This window comes from Pongo pygmaeus, chromosome 16, assembly GCF_028885625.2.
Source record: "Pongo pygmaeus isolate AG05252 chromosome 16, NHGRI_mPonPyg2-v2.0_pri, whole genome shotgun sequence".
Classification (NCBI taxonomy): Eukaryota; Metazoa; Chordata; class Mammalia; order Primates; family Hominidae; genus Pongo; species Pongo pygmaeus.
Genome location: NC_072389.2, coordinates 80872897 through 80895177, shown reverse-complemented (window position 1 = coordinate 80895177; position 22281 = coordinate 80872897). Strand labels below are relative to the sequence as shown.

General features: G+C 46.2%; 1 protein-coding gene and 1 pseudogene across 4 annotated transcripts in view; one reads left to right on the top strand and one right to left on the bottom strand.

The window, feature by feature from the left end:
- Positions 1-8031: 8031 nt before the first annotated feature.
- The window catches only part of LOC129013603 (golgin subfamily A member 6C-like), a 31112-nt gene continuing 16862 nt past the window's right edge, over positions 8032-22281 (bottom strand). The window contains exons 18-20 of one of the 4 annotated variants that reach the window (XR_008494040.1): positions 14766-14905; positions 9419-9494; positions 8084-8138 (exon numbers count right to left, since the gene is read on the bottom strand). Coding sequence is in view for 2 of the 4 variants with exons in the window: in XM_054450021.2 (XP_054305996.1) it covers positions 14784-14905 (122 nt within the window). In the remaining 2 variants the exon portion in view is untranslated. Of the gene's footprint in view, positions 8139-9418; positions 9495-12244; positions 12569-14765; positions 14906-22281 lie in introns of those variants that run through there. The other 3 variants (XM_054450021.2, XR_008494041.1, XM_054450022.2) reach the window with 3 other exon arrangements.
- On the top strand, positions 19274-21816 carry LOC129013605 (putative GED domain-containing protein DNM1P34; annotated as a pseudogene).

The window sequence follows — 22281 nt, the reverse complement described above, 5'->3', positions numbered from 1 at the left end:
CAGAGAACAGGTCAAGCAGAACAATGATCCCTAAAAGAAGGTGAACCCTACAGTGTCCTCAGTTTACTGCCGGAAGCAATTACAGGCTCCAACGCAGGGAGGGAAATCCAAAGTTCAGTGGTCTTGGTGGATTGAGGAGACAGAGATCAGAGCTTGGGAAGATCTTCAAGGCTGGTAGAATTTGTGAGGTAGAGTACCAGGGAGGAGGTGGGAGAAGAGAGCGCGTGAACTTTGGAGAGCTATGGAAGATGCCCTCAAGCCTTTGGCAAAGGGCTGATAGGGACATATGTGAGAAGAAAGTACCCAGGGAAAGAACTGCCAGAAAGCAGACAGAAGAATCCCCAGAGCTCACAACAGGCTAGAGAGAATTCATATTCTCACTAGTCAGAATGAAAACACTTCATAATACTTAGGAAATGGAAGGGAAGCTTTAGAAAAGTATTGCCTTAATAGTGGGGCTAAATGAGCACTGGAGTAAAGGCTTCTCTGAAACTGTCCTAACAAAGGTTGAAAGCAAACCTTGATAGATCCAACTTATTTCAAGTAACTTAACTACTGCTGAAACAGAGTCCCAAACTATTTAAAGGAAAACAAAATCCAGCAGTCACAACACAAAAACACAATGTCTACCAGTCAATAAAACATTGCCAGGCAATGGCCAGGCACAGTGGCTCATGCCTGTAATCCCAGCACTTTGGGAGGCTGAGGTGGGCAGATTGCATGAGACCAGGAGTTCAAGGCCAGCCTGGCCAATATGGCTAGATCCTGTCTCTACTAAAAATACAAAAATTAGCCAGGCATGGTGGTACGCAACTGTAGTCCCAGCTACTTGGCAGGCTGAGACATGAGAATTGCTTGAACCTGGGAGATGGAGATTGCAGTGAGGTGAGATCACACCACCGTACTCCAGCCTGGGTGACAGAGTAAGATGCTGTCTCAAAAAAACAAACAAAAAAAACCAGGCATAATAGGGCCTATAACCAGGAGAGAAATAAATCAATGGAAATAGGCCCGGAAATGACAGAGATGATGTAATTAGCAGATAAGGACATTAAAAAACATATTATAAATATGCTCCATATGTTCAAGAAGGCTAGAAAAATATGAACATTATGAGAAGACAGAAATGGAAGATATCTTGGGGAAAAAAAAACCACAGCCTGGGCGCAGTGGCTCACACCTGTAATCCCAGCACTTTGGGAGGCTGAGATGCAAGGATTGCTTGAGCCCAGGAGTTCAAGACCAGCCTGGGCAACATAGGGAGACCTATCTCTATAAATAACTTTAAAATTAGCCAGGCATGGTGGCATGCACCTGTAGTCCCAGCTACTCAGGAGGCTGAGGCAGGAGGATCACCTGAATCCAGGAGGTTGAGGTTGCAGTGAGGTGTGATTGTGCCACTGCACTCCAGCCTGGGCACATAGTGAGACCTTGTGTCAAAATAAAACAAAAAGAATTACTAGAGATGAAAAGTTAACTCTGCAGACATGGGATTAAAATGAGTTTTAAAAAGTCAATGAGGCCAGGTGTGTTGGCTCATGCCTGTAATCATCCCAGCACTTTGAGAGGCCAAGGCAGGGGATTTCCTGAGGCCAGGAGTTTGAGACCAGCCTGGGCAACATAGTGAGGCCTCATCTCAAAAACAAACAATCAAACAAAAAAACAGAATAAAAAAATTTCAAAAAATTTAATGAAGACAAAATAAAGACTTTTTCACACAAACAAAAGCCAAGATAATCACCAGCAGGCCTGCATTCTGAGAAGTGTTAAAAGCAGTTCTTTGGTCAGAAGAAAAATGACACTGGATAGAAATTTGAGTCTACACAAAGGAATGAAGACCACTGACATAATAAATACATGGATAAATAGAAAAGATCCTATTGTCTTCTTTTTTGATGTCTAGAAATAATTGACCGAGGCAAAAGTAGTAACATATTGTCATGTTTATAACATGTGGAAGTAAAATGATGACGAGAATAGCACAAGGGACAGGTGGGGAAATGTAAGAATACTATCATTATAAGGCGGCGGTCACAGTTGAGGGAGGTGATAAATCTCTGTGATTCCACCTGGAATACTGCATTGCTCCTGGAAGTGGGAAGAGGGAGTTTCAGAGACTTTCCCTGGGCTCTTCCTACTATTGCGGTTCGTACCCACAGGTCAGGGAGTAAAGTGAGAGCTCTGTTAGCTTCTAAGCTTACTCATATCAATTGCATATTTAGGGACAGAGAAATGACAACCAGATGGGGCTGCGGCCTCTTCATCCAGGGATCCATTTATTACCTAGACTTCACATGTCCTCAGTCTTACTGGGGAGGGGACATGGTGGCATTGTGGATCTTATGGTGGCACGGTCAGCTCTAATCCTATATGAATGGCCCTCAAACAGTCTGGGTATTCCCTTTTCATCAGCTACAGTTACTTTCGTCAATGACCCCAGATCCCTTTGGAGAAGGATTGAGGTAATAATTAATGAATATCATGTGGTAATGTTGCAGGATCTTTTTCCAAGAATACCCAGCCTCCCCTACAATCCATGAGCTATAGGTCTCAATTGTCTCAGTCTGAAAACTGGGTAGGAAATTGCAATTTTTTGTTGCAGCCTTCTGCATGCCAGATCTTGTTTTTTCCTGAATACACAAATCAGGAAATGTCCTAGGGCTCACATGTGTAATCCCAACAATTTGGGAGGTCACAGCAGGAGGACTGCTTGAGCTCAGGAGTTTGAGACCAGTCTAGGCAACATAGCAAGACCTCATCTTCACTAAAAATTAGAAAAAAAAAAAAAGCCAGGCATGGTGGTGCATGCCTGTAATCCCAGCTACCTGGGAGGCTGAGGTGGGAGGATAGCTTGAGCCCAGGAGGTTGAGGCTGCAGAAAGCTATGATTGTGCCACTGCACTCCAGACTGGGCTACAGATTAAGATCCTGTCTCAAAAAACAAAACAAAACAAAAAAAACCACCCTAGTCAACTGCCTATATAACTCTCCCCTGGAATGCCATCAGTTTTTAGCCAATACAACAGATCCCTGGAGGTCAAGGCATCCTGGCTATCACTCTAGCCTTCCTACCAATTAAGTTAATTACATCCACCTTGTTGATGATGGTGAAGTGCCACCACCTGGCATCTGCCATTCTCACCTTCCACCATTCCCACTGACACCACGAAGCCTGGTCTCATGGCAACATCTCCTCTTGTCGATCCTGGCCTACCAAGGATAGTGCCACTGGGTCTCTCAAAGATTCAGGTGCCCCTCTCACTAGTGCCTTCCTTGTTTGCCTAGAGAGGGGAGTTCCTGTGAGCCCTCCAAGGGCACATAGTCAAGTGGTGGATTCCAAATCTGCTGGCATATAACAAACCATTCCAACATTCCTACCTCCCTGTACTTTCTGGCTTCTTTGATGCTTTGAAAATGCAGTTCTATAATCTCCACCTAATTCACTGCAGCAACTGTTCCATCCACATTTCAAGGAGCCACTCCAGCAGTATGTTAGAGCCCCAGGTGTCCTTGCCAAGCCACTAAATCCTGAGAGTGCTCCCAGGTCACTGTATTCTCGTGTATATAGCCTTTAGTCTCCCCCGGTCCAACACCCTTATGTCCACTCCTTCACCTCCTCTCCCAGATTCTGCCAGTACACACTCGGCAGCTCCTGCATTTTTGGCAAAAAAAATCATTCTCCCAGAGCAGATTGTGCTTGTGACCTTGGGCCATGATGAGGAATGACCATAGCCTGGTGTCAATGTTGGGCAGCAGTGATGACACACCTCATCCTGCTGTAAGGCCTTGTTGGAGGCTCTTTGCCCAGTCTCCAGACAAGGGGCAGCTGCCCTTCTCTTAGCAGGGAAAGGGGGCTACTTCTTTTAGACCAGAACATTTAGTGGAAACTGGAGGTTCAGAGTTCTCAGATGTATCCATTTAAGTTTCCCCATACCAGATATCAGGATCCTATTGCTCCTCTCCCCTCCTCTCCTCTCCCCTCCCCTCCCCTCTTTTCTCTCCTCTTTTCTCTTCTCTTGTTTCTTTTCTCTTATTTCTTTTCTCTTCTCTTCTTTTTCTTTTCTTTTCTCTTCTATTTCCTCTTCTTTTTCTTTTCTCTTCTCTTTCTCTGTCTTTTTCTCTCTTTCTTTCTTTTTGAGATGGGATCTTACTCTGTCATCCAGGCTAGATTGTGGTGATGTGATCTTGGCTCACTGCAACCTCTGCCTCCTGGGCCCAAGGGATCCTCCCACCTCAGTCTCCTGGGTAGCTGGGACCACAGATACATGCTACAACATCTGGCTAATTTTCATATTTTTTATAGAGATTGGGTTTCACCATGTTGCTCAGGCTGGTCTTGAACTCCCGGGCTCAAGTGATCCTCCTGCCTCAGCCTCCCAAAGTGCTGAGATTACAGGTGTGAGCCACTGCACTCACGTCTCCTTTTCCTTAAGTAATTCTAAATAAAAACAAGACTAAATCATAAAATAAAATTTGTATTTTTTGGGGAAATGACACAAAACTTCCATGACAGCTGACATTAAAATAGTTTATTTCTAGATTTTCTGCTGTGTGTGTGTGTGCACGTGCACATGTGCACACTTGTCCTTGCTTGGCACCCTATGTGTGTACTTGCTATAGCTACTGGGTCAATCTGCACAATGTTTGGCTGCACAATTTCCAGCAAACAAAAGCTCTATGCTCTACACAACCTAATTTTCAAGCAGTTGAGACTGAAGCAGCAGTCTCTTTCTGGTTTTAATTTGAATTAAACTGCCAGGCTGTACTTGTGTGGGAAACTGACAATTTTCAGCAAGAAATTTCCAGGTGAGGCCTGTCACCCTCCAGTGTAACTCTAGGGCCTGATTGGCAGGGGGACTGGCTTTGGCTGGAGGCTAGGTCAAGAGGGCTCTCCTGGCATGGCACTTTCCCATCCCAGGGAGGGAGCTCTGTTGGGAGCATGAGATGGACCAAGAAGACCCATCCATTAGGAAAGTGGTCCTTAGTCTGTCCAGTTTCAGTGGAGGAGGGTGCTTGCTCCAATGGCCACTTCTGATGGGGAAACTAGTCAGAGACATGGGCATTCATGGTCTTTCCCATGTGTGCCCCACCGGGACCCAAACTGGAGGAGTGAAAAGTTCCAGAAGACAGATCAAGAGTGGTTGTACATGTCACGACTGCCCAGGCATGGCCCACCCCACCACCCATTGGTCCTACCCTCTGGAGTCCTGGGCAGGCTGGTGGAAGCCCTTTTTGTGGTGTGGGTTTTTAGCCAGGATGCCTATGGCTTCCTAACACCCATGCGGGGCAGCCTAGTGTAAAGATCCTGAAAGTAGAACAGCAATTGATCAAGTGAACCCAAGATGTGACTAAAACTATCTCTGATGGCAAAGCTTTTGATGACAAGGAGTCTGGCTCATAGAAAGATGGCCCTGAGCATGGCACCTCTGACCAAATCCCTCATTCTGACCTACTGAGCGTATGAGCCCAGCCTTGCTCACAGTCGGGGCTGGAGGAAGACCTCATGGAGGCCACTCGATACCTGTACTTCCTGTGTGCCTGTCACTGCTGATTCCACCCACACCATCCTCTGCCCCAGCCAGCCCAGCCCTGCCATGCCCTGCCATTGCAGTTAGGGCTCTTTGGATGTGAGTGACAGAAAGTTCACTGGCTTGGGCAAGAAGGGAAACTCATTGGTCAGTAAGTTAGCCATGGGTAGGACAGGGAACAGTTGGGCCTCAGGAATACCTGGACTCAGAATCACCAGTGCTGTTAGGATTTGCAGGCTCCTTTCCTTGTCTCTGTCTCCACCTCAATCTGCAGATCAGTTTTGTGTTCTCAGAGCAACTTTCCCCACAAGGTTGGAGTCAGGCTGTTGGTAGCATGCGGCTTCCATCTTCCTGGCTTTGCCTCCAAGAAAGGATGGGGCTCCCCTTCATTAGTTCCTATTCAGAAAATTCCAGAAGAAAGTTTCTGCTTGGTCTGGTCTGGGTTGGCTGGGTAGCTGGGACACAAAACTGCCAAGCCCTCTAGTGTCATGTGGTTGAAGTAGGGCAGGGAGATGTATTAGTCGATTCAGGGTGCCATGCCAAAATATCACAGACTGGGTGACTTAAACCACAAACATTTATTTCTCACAGTTCTGGAGGCTGGGAAATCCAAGACCAAAGTGCCAGCAAGGTAGGTTTCATTCTGAGGCCTCTTCTCTTGGCCCATAGGTGGCTGCCATATTGTGTGCTCACGTGACCTCTTCTTTGTATTTGTGCAGAGAGAGAGTGAGTGCACTCTCTGGTGTCTTGTCTTATAAGGACACTGATCCTACTGAATCAGGGCCCCACCCTTAGGACCTCATTTAACCTTAATGACTTCCTGAGAGGCCTCATCTCCAAACACAGCCACACACAGGGTTAGGGCTTCAATATATGAATTTGGAGGAGACAGAGACACTCAGTCCATGGTGGGAAGAAAAACTATCCATGAAAAAAGGGGTGCAGTGGTCAGAAAAGGGGGCAGACAAAATGTTCTCCCATTTCCCCTGTACACCACACACACATGGCCCTGCCTTTGCCCCTTCCCCATAAGGCCACTCCCCACCCCATGATTATTTACCTCCCTCCTATCCTGCTCTCTGGAGCTGCGCCTTCCCCTAAGTTGTCCTGTGGCTCACTGATTGCTGCATACAGGTAGGTGCGTGTAAATGTAGCTGGGGCTGGGGGCCTCCTGGACCATGTGTGTCCTGAGCCCCACCATGGGACTGGGCAGGAAGTGGGTCTCACTCATGTCTCCTGTCCTGAGGCAGAGCCTAGCCCTGGGACATGAGCTCAGTGGGTGCTGCAGCTTTGTTGGATTCACCTCAGGCCCCCTTTCCCCACATCCACTTATAAGGTTCCCAGGGCCTTGATACCTCTGTCCTTGGAAGAAAAGAATGTGATTACCCAGCTCACATGAACCTGCTGGTGGCTTCCCACAATAGAAGCACATAATTTTCTAGTTCAAAAGAGTCTACCAAGTGACTAGCACAGTGAATGAAGAAAGACCTACAGCAAGGCACAGCATTGGGAAATTCCAGAAAACTAAGGATAGAGAGAAAATCCTAAAATCTTCCAGAGAGAGAAGACAGGTCATATGTAAAGAGCCAAGACTCTGCGTGACACGGACTTCTTCCCAACAATACTGGGAACTAGACAATAATAGAGCAATATTTCCCAATGTGAGGAGAAGTTACACTTAAATTAGAGCATTACATCCAGCCAAACTAGTAATCAGGAGTTGGGGTAGAACAATGACATTCTCAAATGTGTGAGGGTCAGAAAGCTTGGCTTCCATTCACTCTTTCTCGGGAAGCCACTGGAAGATGTGCTGCAACACAGTGAGAGAGTAAATCAGGGAACAGGAGATGCACACAGAAGAGGCAGCAAGGAAATTCACACGATGGTGCAGAGCCATGTCAGGATGCCAGCCATGCCACAGACTGAGAGCTGAGTCCAGTTTGGGGCAGAAGGTTGGAAGGCAAGGGAGAGAGGGAAGCCTCCAGGAAAATAATGGGGCTGATAGAGTATCCAGTGTGTCTTAGTTTTTGGGTAATTATCACTAGGCATTTGATAGATTGGTTGGAGCATCTGAAAAAATAGGTAGGTAATTGTTAAAAAAAAAAAAAGAAAAAGCCAGTGAGGGGTAATAATCTGAAGCAATTATTAACTCCAGGGGAAGAAAGGAAAGAAATGAAACAATTTCAGTGTGGGACTTGGGTTAGGGACAATATTTCGATGGCTACAAGAATGTAAATGCTTTTGATTTCATGTGATTGTGATCCAGTCAAATTGGTGAAATGGAGGCAAGGAAATTAAGACCTCATAGGAAGGTAAGCCCTATACTGAGCTATGCCAGTAACTGACAGATACTGGAGAAAACAAATAAAGAAACAGCAACATAAACATTCTTTAGAAATATGATGATAACATACCAGGGGAAGTCGCAAAATGAGTTTAAAGTGATGACATATGGGAATTAGGACTCAAAGGCAAGAAAGGAAAGGGCAGAGGAAATGCTTTTTGATATAAGCCTTTCATTACCATTTTGTTCTTTTCTTCTTCTTTTCTTGTTTTACTGAGGATTTCTTGCTCCAGGTACCATTTTGTTGTTACCGCTGTGTATCTAGTACTTTGATCAGAATGAAATATAACATTGTAAGTTCTGGAGATCTCTTGTACAGCATGATGACTATAGTTAATAATGTATACTTGAAAATTACTAAGAGTAGATTTTGCTTTTATTATTACTATCATTATTATTATTCAAGACAGAATCTTGCTCTGTCGCCCAGGCTGGTGTGCAGTGGCACAATCTCAGCTCACTGTAACCTCTGCCTCCCAGGCTCAAGTGATTCTCCTGCCTCAGCCTCCCGAGTAGCTGGGACTACAGGCACGTGCCACCACGCCTGGCTAATTTTTTGTATTTTTAGTACAGATGGGGTTTCACCATGTTAGCCAGGATGGTCTCGATTTCCTGCCTTGGCCTCCCAAAGTGATGGAATTACAGGCATAAGCCACCATGCCTGGCCTGGTTTTGTTATTTTTAATCAACACATAATTGTATATACTTTTGGGGTACAGTATAATATTTTATACATATATAAAATGTGTAATGATCAAATCGTCATTAGCATCTCCACTACCTCAAACATTTATCATTTCTTTGTTCTGGGGGCATTCAAAATCCACTCTTCTGGCTATTTAAAAATATATAATAAATTGTCATGAATTATAGTTACCCTATAGTGCTAAAGACACTAGAACTATTCCTCCTATCTAGCTGTACTCTTTGTTTTCTTTTTCTTCCCCAGACAGGGTCTCACTCTGCTCCCTAGGCTGGAGTGAAGTGGTGCAATCACAACTCACTGCAGCTTTGACCTCTTGGACCCAAGTGATCCTCCTACCTCAGCCTCCAGAGTAGCTGGGACCGCAGGCATGCATCAACATGCCTGGCTAATTTCTGATTTTTTTGTAGAGATTGGATCTCCTATGTTGTCCAGCCTGGTCTCAAACTCCTGGGTTCAAGTGAGCCTCCCAAAGTGCTAGGATTACAGGCGTGAGCCACTGCACTCAGCCATGTACTCTTGTATCTGTTAACCTGTTAGCCAACCTTTGGCTACTTTCTCCCCCTTACCCTTCCTTACCTCTAGTAAACACTATTCTAAATAAATACATCTTAAATGTTCTTACCACAAAAAAAAGTATGTGAGGTGATTAAAATGTTAATTAACTCATTTTAATCATTTCACAATGTATGCATATATCACATTGAACACTGTCAATATACACAATTTTTATTTGTCAATTATATTTTAATAAAGATAGGGGAAGAAATGAATATACTGTTAAAACAAAAAACAACTGCAAAACTTAAGAAAATTAATGATCTAGTCCAAACCAGCCTTTTACCGATGAGGTCACTGAAGTGCAGAGAGGTGAACTGACTTGTCTGATGTTACACAGCAAGTCACTGGCAGAGCTTGACCTGAAACCCAAAGCCGAGTGTTTCCTATTACCTCCAGGTCCTTCAGTCCAGCCCTCCCGGGGCTCTGCCTTGGGAATTGGTATTGGTGACAAAGGGAATAGAGAGGAACATGCATAGAGCTCTCCATTTAGATTGACATATTCACACTGTGCCAGGGCATCAGCAAGAAACAGTGCAAGCTCCAAGAGTGCTCACCCCAACCCTTTTCCCCCTCCCCATCCTCTCTCATAAGCAACTTCTGCTAAAAGGTCTGAGAAGATAAGGGAATCTCAGATGACTCTCACTAGGGTGTAAATGACTCCCACCATGATTTTTATTTTATCAAGACATAACTCTAAAAACAGTTTGATGGATAGTGTGCCAGGCAGTAGGATGAAGACAGATAGGGAAACTGCCTGGGGTCATGAAGAAGGTGGAGGCACTGAGGCCCTGAGTGATTTTATAAAGAGCATCTTAGCAAATGTCCAGCACTATGGGTTCTTACCTTCACTCAGGACCCACAAGGCCCCACGTTCTGACAGATTTTATCAGAAAAATTGCACTCAGTCATGTTTCATTCATTTTCCTTGGAGAGTTCCCAGGTTACATAGAACTGAGATAATCTCCCACCTCACCGCCACTCCCACGAAGACACTTCATGTTTCTGTTTGCAATACGGTCTTATGTGGATCAATATTAGATTTTCATGGTGCTCTTTGCATTTTGCAACTATTGCTCAAGCTGGAGACCGAAAAAGAGCCCTAGCTTTAGAGTCAAAGACGCCTGGGTTCTAGTTTCAGCTGAGAGACTGTGAGCACATCACTAGCCCACTCTGATCCTGTCTCCTAGTAGTATAATCACGTATTTCCCATCAATTATGAGGCTGGAGAGAAAAGTGCCCACTCTGTGTCCAGTACGCAGTAGGAGCTTAGTAAGCTTAAGCTCTCTTGCTTCCTCACTATCCTAAAGTGTTAGTGGAAAGACAAGAGATGTGGGGAACAGCACCTGAAGGTCTTTTTGCCAAGTCCAAGGCTGTCCAGGTTCAGGGTGGGGAGAAGCAGTTCCCCCACATAACCTGCAGGTGGCACCAGAGCAGCGCAGGAGCCGAGGGTTCAGCTCCAGCCTTCCTGGAAACCCGGGCAGGGCAGAATAGGGCGAGGCAGAGGTGGTGCACACCGCTCAGATGGGCAGCGACAGGAGTGTGGCTGTAGATGAGTCCATACTGTTTAAAATGGACACATGGGTCTTCTGGCTAATATCCTCTCTTTGGTAGGGTGATCATATGCTTTATCATCCAAATCCAGACACTTCAGAGAGGTGAAAGGGGACACTGTGATAATTGCACCAGGACAGCAGACATAACCTGAGCTGTACCTTGCAAACCAGAACATATGGTCACCATACCCTCCGGTCAATTTTTCTTCCTTGTTTCCATTCTTTTAATTGTTTTTCTTTTTAAACACACAGCATTCTCTTTCTCGAAGCACCACTGTCTTTGAAAATGCCCTTGCCTTTGAGATATTTTCAACCATGCAACATCTGCTTTCGCATCTTTAGTCTGAACAGTTTCTCTGAACCCATCTCAAAGGCTGGTTTTAGCTTCCAGTCAGAAGACTCTGTTCCTGGCTTACCATCCCCATGACTCAAGAATTAAAGATGTCAGAGGTGGAACAGTGGCCCTTATGTTAACTTTGGTGCTTCTTTGCTAAATTTATTCCTGTAAATTTTTTTTTTGAGACGGAGTCTCGCTCTGTCGCCCAGGCTGCAGTGCAGTGGTGCAATCTCAGCTCACTGCAACCTCCGCCTTCCGGGTTCAAGTGATCCTCCTTCCTCAGCCTCCCAAGTAGCTGGTACAATAGGCGCCCATCACCACGCCTGGCTAATTTTTTTTTCTTTTTTCTTTTTTTTTTTTAAAGACAGAGGGCAGTGGTGCAATCTCAGCTCACTGCAACCTCTGCCTCCTGGGTTCAAGCAATTCTCCTGCCTCAGCCTCCCAAGTAGCTGGGACTACAGGTGCCCACCACCACACCTGGCTAATTTTTGCATTTTTAGCAGAGACGGGATTTCACCACTTTGGCCAGGCTTGTCAGAAACTCCTGACCTCTCCAACCGCCTCAGCCTCCCAAAGTGCTGGGATTACAGGTGTGAGCCACCGCACCCAGCCCTGTTTCTGTAATTTTGTTCTGAGTGTTCGTGTCCATCATCTGTTTGAATTTATGTATGTTGGTTTGTTGAATTGCAAGTAGACAAATCCCATTAAGCATGATTTTTATATTTCCAAGATTACTCCATTCAACTCCATATTAGCATGCCATTTATCCCCTTGTTTCTGAACCTCTTCACTTAATGTCTCATGAACATCCATCCATTGCGAAAAGGACTCACACTGTTCTCACTTCCATTTTTAGTTGATTCATTGCTATCCAAGTAATGATTTGTCTGGGGGAGTCATTAGTAGAGAATTGTTCTCTTAAATTTATTTTTATAGTTGGATCCTGCTAGTTAATATCTCTTACTCTGTCCTTCTCACATTGCAACAAACGACTATGGGTTTCTGTCTCAACCTAAAATCCAGGTTAGAAATTTGGTTTTATCTGAATAAGGTATTAATAGATAATGTGAGAAAAAAAGTTAATTTACTGAAACTTTTCTCAGCTAATAATGACACTGATGGTCACAAATATGTATGTAAGCAAGCAGAAAATTGAGCTGTAAATATGTAAACTCTTAAAATATTATGTTTAGAGACAAGATTTTCCTTTTTTCTTTTTAGTAAAGTATATTTGCTATGGTTGGAATGATTGTGTCTCCTTTAAAATTCATATTGGAACTTAAACCCCAATGTGGTATCATTAAGAGGTGGAGTCTTTAGGAGATGACTAAGCTGTAAGGGAGGAGCCCCCTCATGAATGGGATTAGTGACCTTATGAAAGGGCTTGAGGGATCTACCTAGCTTGGTTTTCTTCTTTTGTTTTCCTGTCTTTTCCATCATGTTAGGACATAGTGTTCAAGGTGCCATCCTGGAAGCAGAGAGCAGCCCTCGCTAGACTACACACCTGCTGGCACCTTGATCTTGGACTTCCCAGCCACCAGAACTGTGAGAAATAAATTTTTATTCTTTACCCATTATCCAGTCTCATATATTTTGTTATAGCAGCACAAATGGACTAAGACAGTATCTTACATACAGTGAGGTGCATATACCTTAAGTTACAACTCTATATTTTTTTTGTTTTTGAGATGGAGTCTCTCTCCATTGCCCAGATTGGAGTGCAGTGACTCGATCTTGGCTCAGTGAAAACTCCGTCTCCTGCATTCAAGCAATTCTCCTGCCTCAGCCTCCCAAGTAGCTGGCATTATAGGCACCTACCACCACGCCTGGCTAATTTTTATATGGTAGTAGAGATAGGGTTTCACCATGTTGGCCAGGCTATTCTTGAACTCCTGACCCCAAATAATCTGTCTGCTTCAGCCTCCCAAACTGCTGGGATTACAGATGTGAGCCACTGCACCTGGCCAACTCCATAGTATTTACATATGTGCACTTTCATGTAACCACCACTCAGCTCAAGATACAGAATGTTCCCATCAACACAGAGGGCTCCCTCTTGCCCCTTCACAGTTGCTGTCCCCTCAAAGTTAACCAGGATCCTGACCTCTGTCACCATGGATTAGTTTCACCTGTTCTTGAACTTCATATACATGGAGTCATTCAGTATGTGCACATTTGTGGCTGGCTTCTTTCATTCAACATAATCCTGTGAGATTTAGCCACATTTTGGGTACTGGTAGTTGTTTATTTTTCTGGTTGTGTAGTTTTCCATATTTCATTTATTACCCTTCTATTTTTGTCTCTAACTCAGTGTCTTGTGGGGTCTGTTGGTCCTTTTTAGCTAGATTGATATTAAGCATCTTCTTATCAATGGAGCTTAGCACATTTTTAGAAGACAAAAGCCTAATAAACCCAAGCCCCCCAATCTTAAGCCAAGTTTCCTTCTCACGCCTGCTTCAGTTGCTCTTCTTCATGTGGTATTTTTTCCCTCACAAAACCGATGGAAATTAAGAAACCCAAAAGCTCTTCATCATGTTATCAGCTTAGGGACGCTTGTCATATGAATAACAGGGTAGATATTTATAATCTGAAATGTTAAAATAACTATAGCAAACACTTACATAGCACTGACTGCTGTTCAAAGTGCTTTACATATATTATTTTCATCAAAACAACTCTGTGAAATAGACACTATTTTGTCATCCTCATATTTTAGATGGGGAAATGGAGGCACAGAGAGACCATGTAACTTTCCCAAGATGGTAGAGCCAGGACTTGAACCTGTGTTTTCTGGTTTTAGAGCCTGCACCCTTCACCACCACACCATATTGTATAGCATTATACTTCATGTGGTTAAAGCATTTTCTTCTATTTACTTGGGAGCATTTTCTGAATAATTTGAATCTTATAAATTTGCTTCAAAGAATACAAGTAAATCAAAATGGAAGATCTGATATAGAATGTGTGGCATTTGTGAATAAATTTTAGGACTCTCTGATTTTAACTAATAATTATTTGCTTATCTTGTGACTTTTGTCAGCAGGGCTGTAATGTGCTTGCCTCATTTTCCTTCTCTTCAACAGGAGGAGATGGGCTCAGAGACAGGCACAATTTATCATAAAATCTCATCACACTTGCCCTCACCATCTGGAAGCTGGAGGTAGGTTTGTGAAATTTTATCTGAGAAAGAGTTGAATGCTGCTTGTAGCATAGCGAGTTTTAAAAAGATGGTTTTACTCCCCAATTCTGTTGCACAGGGTCCTGTGAGTTTTGGCAATTAACATATGTGGCCAACAGTTTTCTCACAAAGATTATCAGGGTTCTAGAGGAAATTATCTTCCAGTTTTAATCTGCTGCTTAAGTGCTCTATTTCTTTATAGATGAACTAATTAATTGTAGGTCACTTGTTTTTGTTAGACATTTCTCTGCCTGTGTACGCTGTGCTTTGTCTCTTTATGCCCAGCCCCAGGTATTGTCTTCTAAGTGCAAGAAAAAGATCATTGAAATATTCTCTCTCTCTCAAACTCCTGGGTTCAAGTGATCTTCCCCCGTCTGCCTCCTGAGTAGCTGGCATTACAGCTGTGCACCACTGTACACACACACACACACACACAAACATGCGTATAGGCACACAGACATCCACATGTATACACACACACAGAGACATACACATATCCACACATACTCATTAGATATACATTTACACAAACACACATGTGCACACATACTCATATACACACCTTGTTTCCATCTTCTTCTCAGGATTCGGGGCTCTCAGAGAGTGGAAAGAGTCTTGTACCATGAGTCCAGGATCGACGGTGCAACCTTGCCCAAGCATCTTCCCTCTTGAGATCTTGTTTATAATAATAAACATCCTTACCTACCAATTAGGGTTATTTTGAAGACAAAACAGAAAAAATAACAGAATTATGGCATGTTGTATATTAAAAAAAATTAACCTTGACCAAAAAGAGGTCTGGCCTTTGTTCTAGACTCCTGGCAGGTAACCATCAACATGTAATGTCTGATAGGAATACCTTTTTCTGGGGATTTTGACTCATTATGGATGGTCTAATAATGAGATTTAGGGTGGGGACTAGCCAGGCCAGGAAAAGCGACTATGTGATTTAGAGTCTGAGCTTTAGGTCACTCTGGAAGGACTGGAGACTGGAAACTGAGAGCAGCCACATGGACAATCAAGCATGCCTCTGTGATGAAGTTCCAGTAAAAACCCTGAACACCAAGGCTTGAGGGAGCCTCACTAGCTGGGAATACTCCATGTGTATTGGCACATAGCAAAGCCGGGAGGGTAATGCACTCTGACTGCATGGGGAAGGGATAATGGACCCTCCATGCCTGGTGCCCTACTGGACTCAGCTCTATGCCTTTCTTCCCTTGGCTGATTTTAATCTGTCTCCTTTCCATGTAATCAAGCCGTAACTATGAGTATAACAGATTTCTGTGAGTTGTAGCCAGTTCTTAGAGGTAAGCAAGCAGAGTTGATCTACTGCCTGCTTGAAAAAAACTATTTAAAAATCCCTAAACCAAAGAAGGCCAGAGCTCCCATGAATCTGACCCAACAGATTTTGAAGCCAAAGCTGAGGGTATTGGAAGCCAGAGCCAGGCCAGACAGAGATGAGCCTCCTGGGAGGGAACAAGTGCAGTCCTGCTCAGGCTGCAGTGTCTCTGGGCTATAGCTGGACAAGGGCTCCCTCTGGGTCACAGCTTCTAGGGACAGAGTTTGGGGTAGTTTGACTGTCTGATTTGTAGGACTCTGGTGATGAGCTCAGCTGGAAAACTGTGGTAATGGGAAGAGAATGGTTTTGCTTTTTTAAATCATCTACCCCCTGCATGCTTGGCTCCACATGAGAACTCAGTGTGGAAACTGCCTTTGAACAGCCTAAGCCTGAACTCTGGGCCATGTGTCCAGTTTCCTGGCCTCCAGCTTTGTTCACTCCTTACCCCTACCCATCACTGATGCCAGATCCATCCTCCCAAATATCCTTTCATCATGTTACCCTCCCCACCACCTCATGGCACCTTCTACACAACAGGAAATGCCTCCCACCTCAGCCTGGCATTCAAGGTTCTTTTGATGTGGCCACCTCTCACTACCCCACCACATCTCCCTGTGGGCCCTGCCAACTTGAATCAATTTTTCCTACCCATGAGCTGAACTTTCCCACCTCCATACTGTTGCTTACACTGTGACCTTCCTGTGCGTGTTCTTTCCCTCTTCCCAAGTCCAAATGCTATAGACTGAAGTGTGTCTCCTGAAAATTCATACTTGGAGCCCTAACCCTGTATGTGATTGTATTTGCAAACAGAGCTCTTAGGAGGTAAAGTGAAGTGAGGGAGGAGGGGCAGAGCAAGATGGCTGAATAGTAGTCTCTGCCAATCACTCCCCCTGTGACCTGGCTGGCTTCAGGTGAGACCCAGCACATTCCCAGCTATGGCGGCTGTGGTGAGAGATGACTTCTGCCTGAGAAAAGCAGAGGGAAAGGTAAAAGGGACTTTGTTTTGCAGCTTAGGTACCTGCCTGGCCACAATGGGGTAGAGCATCAAATGGGCTCTTCTGGTCACTGATCTTGGGCCTTGGCTATTAAACAGCATTTCTGGGCCTTTCCTAGGCCAGAGGGGAGCCCACTGCCCTGAAGTGTGAGTCCCAGGCCTGGAAGCATTCACCAAAAGTGACTTAAGAGCCCTTGGGCCCTAAGTGAACATTGACAGTAGCCTGGCAGCACTCCCTGTGGTCCTGTGGTGGTGGCCACAGGGTGAGGCTCCTCTGCCTGTGGAAAGGGAAAGACAGAGTAGCAAGGACTTTGTCTCATGGTTTCAGTGTCTGCTCAGCCACCTTAGAATAAAGCACCAGGTAAATTTCTAAGCTTTTTGACTGCAGTCCCTGGCTCCCAGACAGCATCTCTGGACCTGCCAGGGCCTGAGGAAACTCATTGCCCTGAAGGGAAAGACACAAGCCTGGCTGGCTTTGCCACCTGCTGACTCTAGAGCCCCAGGACCTCGAGTGAACATAGGCGATAGCCAGGTAGTGTTGACAGTGGGCCTTGAGCTTACTCAAGCTTTAGGTCTGACCCAGTGCAGTCCCAGTGGTGGTGTGGTGGCCATAGGGATGTTGTAACAGTCCACCCCCAGCTCCAAGTGGCCCAGCAGAGACAGAGAAAGGGAGGGAGGGAGGTAGGAAGAGAGAGAGAGACAGACAGAGAGAGAGATAGACAGACAGACTGTTTTTTTGGAGAAAAATTACAGGTAGAGAATAAGAGTCTCTAATGCCTAGTAGCCCAGATAATTCTTCTAGATCTTATCCAAGACCATCAGGGCAGTTCCTCTGAGTCTGCAAGAAGCTTAGCATAACTTGGCTTGGAATGTCCCCTAATAAAGATACAGTTTAGATCACCACACCCACATCATTTCAAATACTTGGATAGCTTTCCCAAGGGTCGGTACAAAGAAGCCCAGGCTGAGAAGACGGTGGCAGCTTGAAATCAGCCATGGAATATTTCCACCACAGAAAATGGCAAACACTACAGAACAGACTTCTGTTCCCTCCCCGACGGAGAGCGCCCCTTGTGTAACAACAGCACACCACTGCCCCATCCCTGAGCAGAGTGCTGTGTGTTGCAGCAGAGTGGGGGTGGGTGTCTTCTCCCTTGGGCTACAGAATACACATTTTTTTCCTCAGCACATGGATCATTCTCAGGGATAGACCATATCTTAGGTCACACGACACGTCTTAAAACATTAGAAAAAAATGAAATAATATCAAACCTCTTCTCTGATCACAATGCAATAAAACTAGAAGTTAGTAACAAGAGAAATGTTGGAAACTATACAAACACATGGAGATTAAATAATATGCTCTGGAATGACCAGTGAGTCAATGAAGAAATTAAGAAGGAAATTGAAACACTTCTTAAATGATAATGGAAACACAATATGCCAGAACTATGGGATACGACAAAAGCAGTACTAAGAGGAAACTTTATGGCTATAAACACCTACTTTAAAAAAGTAGAAAAGCATCAAATAAACAACCTAACAATGCATCTTAAAGAAATAGAAAAGCAAGAGCAAATCAAACCCAAAATTAGTAGAAGAAAAGAAATAATAAAGATCAGAGCAGAAATAAATGGAATTGAAATGAAGAAAACAATCAAAAGCATCAATGAAATGAAAAGTTGGTTTTTGGAAGAGATAAACAATGTTAACAAAGTTTTAGCCTAAGTAAGACTAAGACATAAAGAAGATACAAGTGAATAAAATCAAAGATGAAAAAGGAAAATTACAACTGATACCACAAACATTCACAGGCTCACTAGTGGCTATTATAAGCAAAGCTTTGCATACAATAAGCTATTGTATCCAAATAAATAGGAAAACCTACTAAAAATGGATACATTTCTAGACACATCCAGCCTGCCAAGATTGAACCATGATGAAATCCAAAACCTGAACAGACCAATAAGAAATAATGAGATCGAAGCGGTAATAAAAAGTCTCCCAGCAAAGAAAAGCCTGGGACCTGGTGCTTCACTGCTGAATTCTACCAAACATTTAAAGAAGAACTAATACCAACCTTACCCAAACTATTCCAAAACTAGAGGCTTTACCCAACTATTCCAAACTCATTCTACAAGGCTAGTATTACCCTGATACCAAAACCAAAGATACATCCAAAACAGAGAACTACAGGCCAATATCACTGATGAATACTGATGCAAAAATCCTCCACAAAATATTAGCAAATTGAATTCATCAACACATTAAAGTTGGGGTGCAGTGTCCCAGGTTCACTCAACCCTTCCCCTTTTCCTGTGTGCATCTACTTTGGCTGTGCTCCCTGGTGGCAGCGGTGGTGGCAATGTTGGTGTGTGGGCCTCCCAGGACAAGGGGAAAGTGAGTATGCCCTTCTCTTGCCTCCTGCCAGGCGCCTGTAGCCTGGCACCAGCTCTGGCTAGGTCTTCAAGCAAGGGATCTGGAGATATTCTTTTCCAATTTCTGGATTGGGAAATGGAGGCAAATTCTGGGTACTAGAATCAGAACTAAGATGAGGCTGAATCGGGAGAGTCTGGGGTCCTGAGAGGCAGAGACCTGAGACCCTCTAGATTGTGTGGGGAGCTGGATGTGTGTCCTGGCCAGTTGTTTCTCCCTGTGCCTCAATGTTCCAGGTACGCTTGGAGGGACTGAGATCCTGGGGATGCCTGGAGCCTGGCTGCATGGCCTGGCCACCCTGATGCCTTTGTGTTCTCCGTGGCAGGCCAGCAAGGCCAAGGAGAATGGCTCTGACAGCTTCATGCACTCCATGGTCCCACAGCTGGAGCGGCAAATGGAGACCACCCAGAGCCTGGTGGAATCCTATGTGGCTGTTGTCAACAAGACCGTGTGGGACCTCATGGTTGGTCTCGTGCCCAAGACCATCATGCACCCATGATCAACAATGTGCATGCACCGCCTCATGGGGGCAGGGGGCTCCTGTGGCACTGGGGATGCAGGTGGCTGTGTTGACCTGGCAGAGATGACAACCAGCCCTGTGGGACCAGGTCCAGAGAGAGGGGCACGGTACAGACCAGAGCTGTCCCATAGAACTATAACGTGGGACTGGGCACAGTGGCTCATGCCTGTAATCCCAGCACTTTGGGAGGCCAAGGCAGAAGGATCGCTTGAGCCCAGGAGTTTGAGACCAGCCTGGGCAACATAGTGATACCTGGTCTCTGCAAAAAATTTTAAAAGTAGCTGGGCCTGGTGGTGGCACGTGCCTGTAGTCCTAGCTGCTGAACAGGCTAACCTTGGAGGATCACTTTGAACCAATGAGGTTGAGGCTGCAGTGAGCAGTGATCTTGCCCACTGTACTCCAGCCTAGTGACAGAGAGAGATCCTATCTCCAAAAATTAAAAACTGAGTAGACAGGTGTCCTGGTGGCATGATAGGTCCTGGGTCCCCTCCCAGATCTGTGATCTTGGGCAGGTGGCTTTTCCTCTGGACCTCAGTGTCCCCATCTGAGTGAGAAAAGGTGGTGAGGAGTTGGGTCTTTGAGTCTAAGCGGTGTAGAAGCCGCATCTGAAAAGCCATACTTGGGGCTCCAACTGCAGCACACAGTCCCAGCAGGACCTGGTGGGGTGGCCAGAGTGGCACAGGCATCAGGTCCCAATCTCTTTCCCTCTTTGCCCACTCTCAGGCCAAGGAGTTCATCTTCTTGGAGCTGCTGGCCAACCTGTACTTGCGTGGGGACAAGAACATGCTGATGGAGGAGTCAGCAGAGCAGGCACAGCAGTCATAAACACAATCAGCATGCCCATGGGGGCCCGTGGACAACTCCTGGCTGCAGGTGCAGAGAATCCTAGCTGGATGCAGGTACCAGGGCTGGCCCCCATGGCCCCAAAGTCCCCCAGCCTCCATGGCTGAGTCTGTAGGCTCTTGGAACAGGTTCCATGCCCAAGTTGGCAGACGTGGGTGCTCTCTAGAGTCATCAGAGAGGGCAGAGAACTCATGGTTTATGGTGTAGGGGCTGGGAACTTGGAGGGCGTTGAGTGTGGGGCTGGACTCTGAGGTGGCCAGAGGCCTAGGAACGTCATCCTGGGCACAACATAACTGTTGTGCAGTCTGAGTCATGCTTCCAGGGCAGGGTATCCAGTTCCCAGTCTGGGAGTGCTGAGAGTCAAATCCACTGCAGAGCAGGGGAGATAGGGTCTCACCTCTTCTATCTGTTGGCAACCCAGTGGTGATCTAGGATAAAATCTTGAGCATCCCATACACATGGTCATCCCACAACACACCTCACAGGCCAGGCAGGAACACACAGCCCCCTTCCTTCCCTCCCGGGTACCACCATAGCTGCTAGTGTGTGACCAAAGTCAGAGTCCCTGGCCCCTGCTGAAACACTACCGCCAGCCAGCGGGCTCATGCACCTTGGCCTGTTGCTCCTACGGGTCACCTGTGCTATTCAGCCAAGGGGGCCACAGTCCCTGCTGGCCCAGCTGAGCTCCACCAAGCTAGCCCACCCAACTCCCCTGCCACAGACTCTCCCTCTTCTGCTTTTCCCAGCAGGAGGGGCCCAGGCTCACCTATGCCACCTGCAGCCCCCCGCAACCAGCTGAGGCTCCCCTCTTAGACTTATAAGTCTATGACCAGTGGCGTATACCCTTCCTGCCTCCCCAGGGTCCTTTCAGAGGGTCCTGGGCTTTCTGACCACCCAGAGGGGCCTCTGGTGCTCACTCCAGTCCAGCCATCCCTTTTAGCTTCACCATCCTGGGTCAAGCAGTGTTCCTTCTCTATCAGGCCTGGTGGCTGTTGGGTGGGGCTCCCCAAGGCGAGAGGTGGCCCTGGGCCAGTGGGTTGGAAGGGAGGGTGACCAGAGAAGAGGGAAGCCTGAGAGGGCTGAGCATTGGTCTGAACTGTGGGTGCACTGCCTGGGTGCCATGGGAGAGGCCAGTGTGTGTGGGCTGGGGAGGGCCACCGCAGCCCCCAGGCACTACCTGTGAAGCTCCGGCTCCTCCCTTCATCTTCCTTCCCTTTTCCTTCCAGCCCCTCTTTTCCAGGAACCTCGCCACACCTGCACCTGCATCCTCCCCTCCCCGGCCCTCCCACAGCCACTGCAGCACGCCGGTGCTCTGTGCTTGCCTCACCAGCTCTCTGCTCACTTTTCTCTCTCCTGTTTTCTCTCTGCTTTCCAACTGCCAGGTGATCGGGTCAGGCAAGTCCATCCCGTCCTGAGAGCCCCAGCCCCACTCTGACCTCTAAACAGATCCTCCTCTTCTCAGAGGCCTCCCTTTCCAAGCCTGCCTGGGTGGGTGTCCAGTGACTTGACAGTGGCTCCCCAGCCCCAAAGCCAGCCCCTTTCATCTGTGACTTAGTCTGTCATAGTGGTGAGCTGACACATCCAGATGTGACCGTTGATGAAAACTTGTGCCCCCTCTGTGGTATGCCCCTGCCCTGTTCTATAAATATCTATAAATACTCATATATATATATACATACACCTACACATGGCCAACCGCCTCACCTCTAGCACTGGGAATCAGTCACGGTGCTGTCCTCATGGAGTCTTGTGGCCCAACAAGAGGAAGGTCTCCCTGACACTGCCCCTCCAAAGTGTGCCACCTCTAGTGAGCCTCCCTGTCATGCCCAGCCTGTGGACAGCCAGCCCCTGCCATCCCTCCCACCCCCCACCAAGCATGGGGTGCTGTGCAGGCAGCCGTGTGGCCTGACAGTCTCTACCAGTCCTGCTGTCCCTCGGCTCAGAAT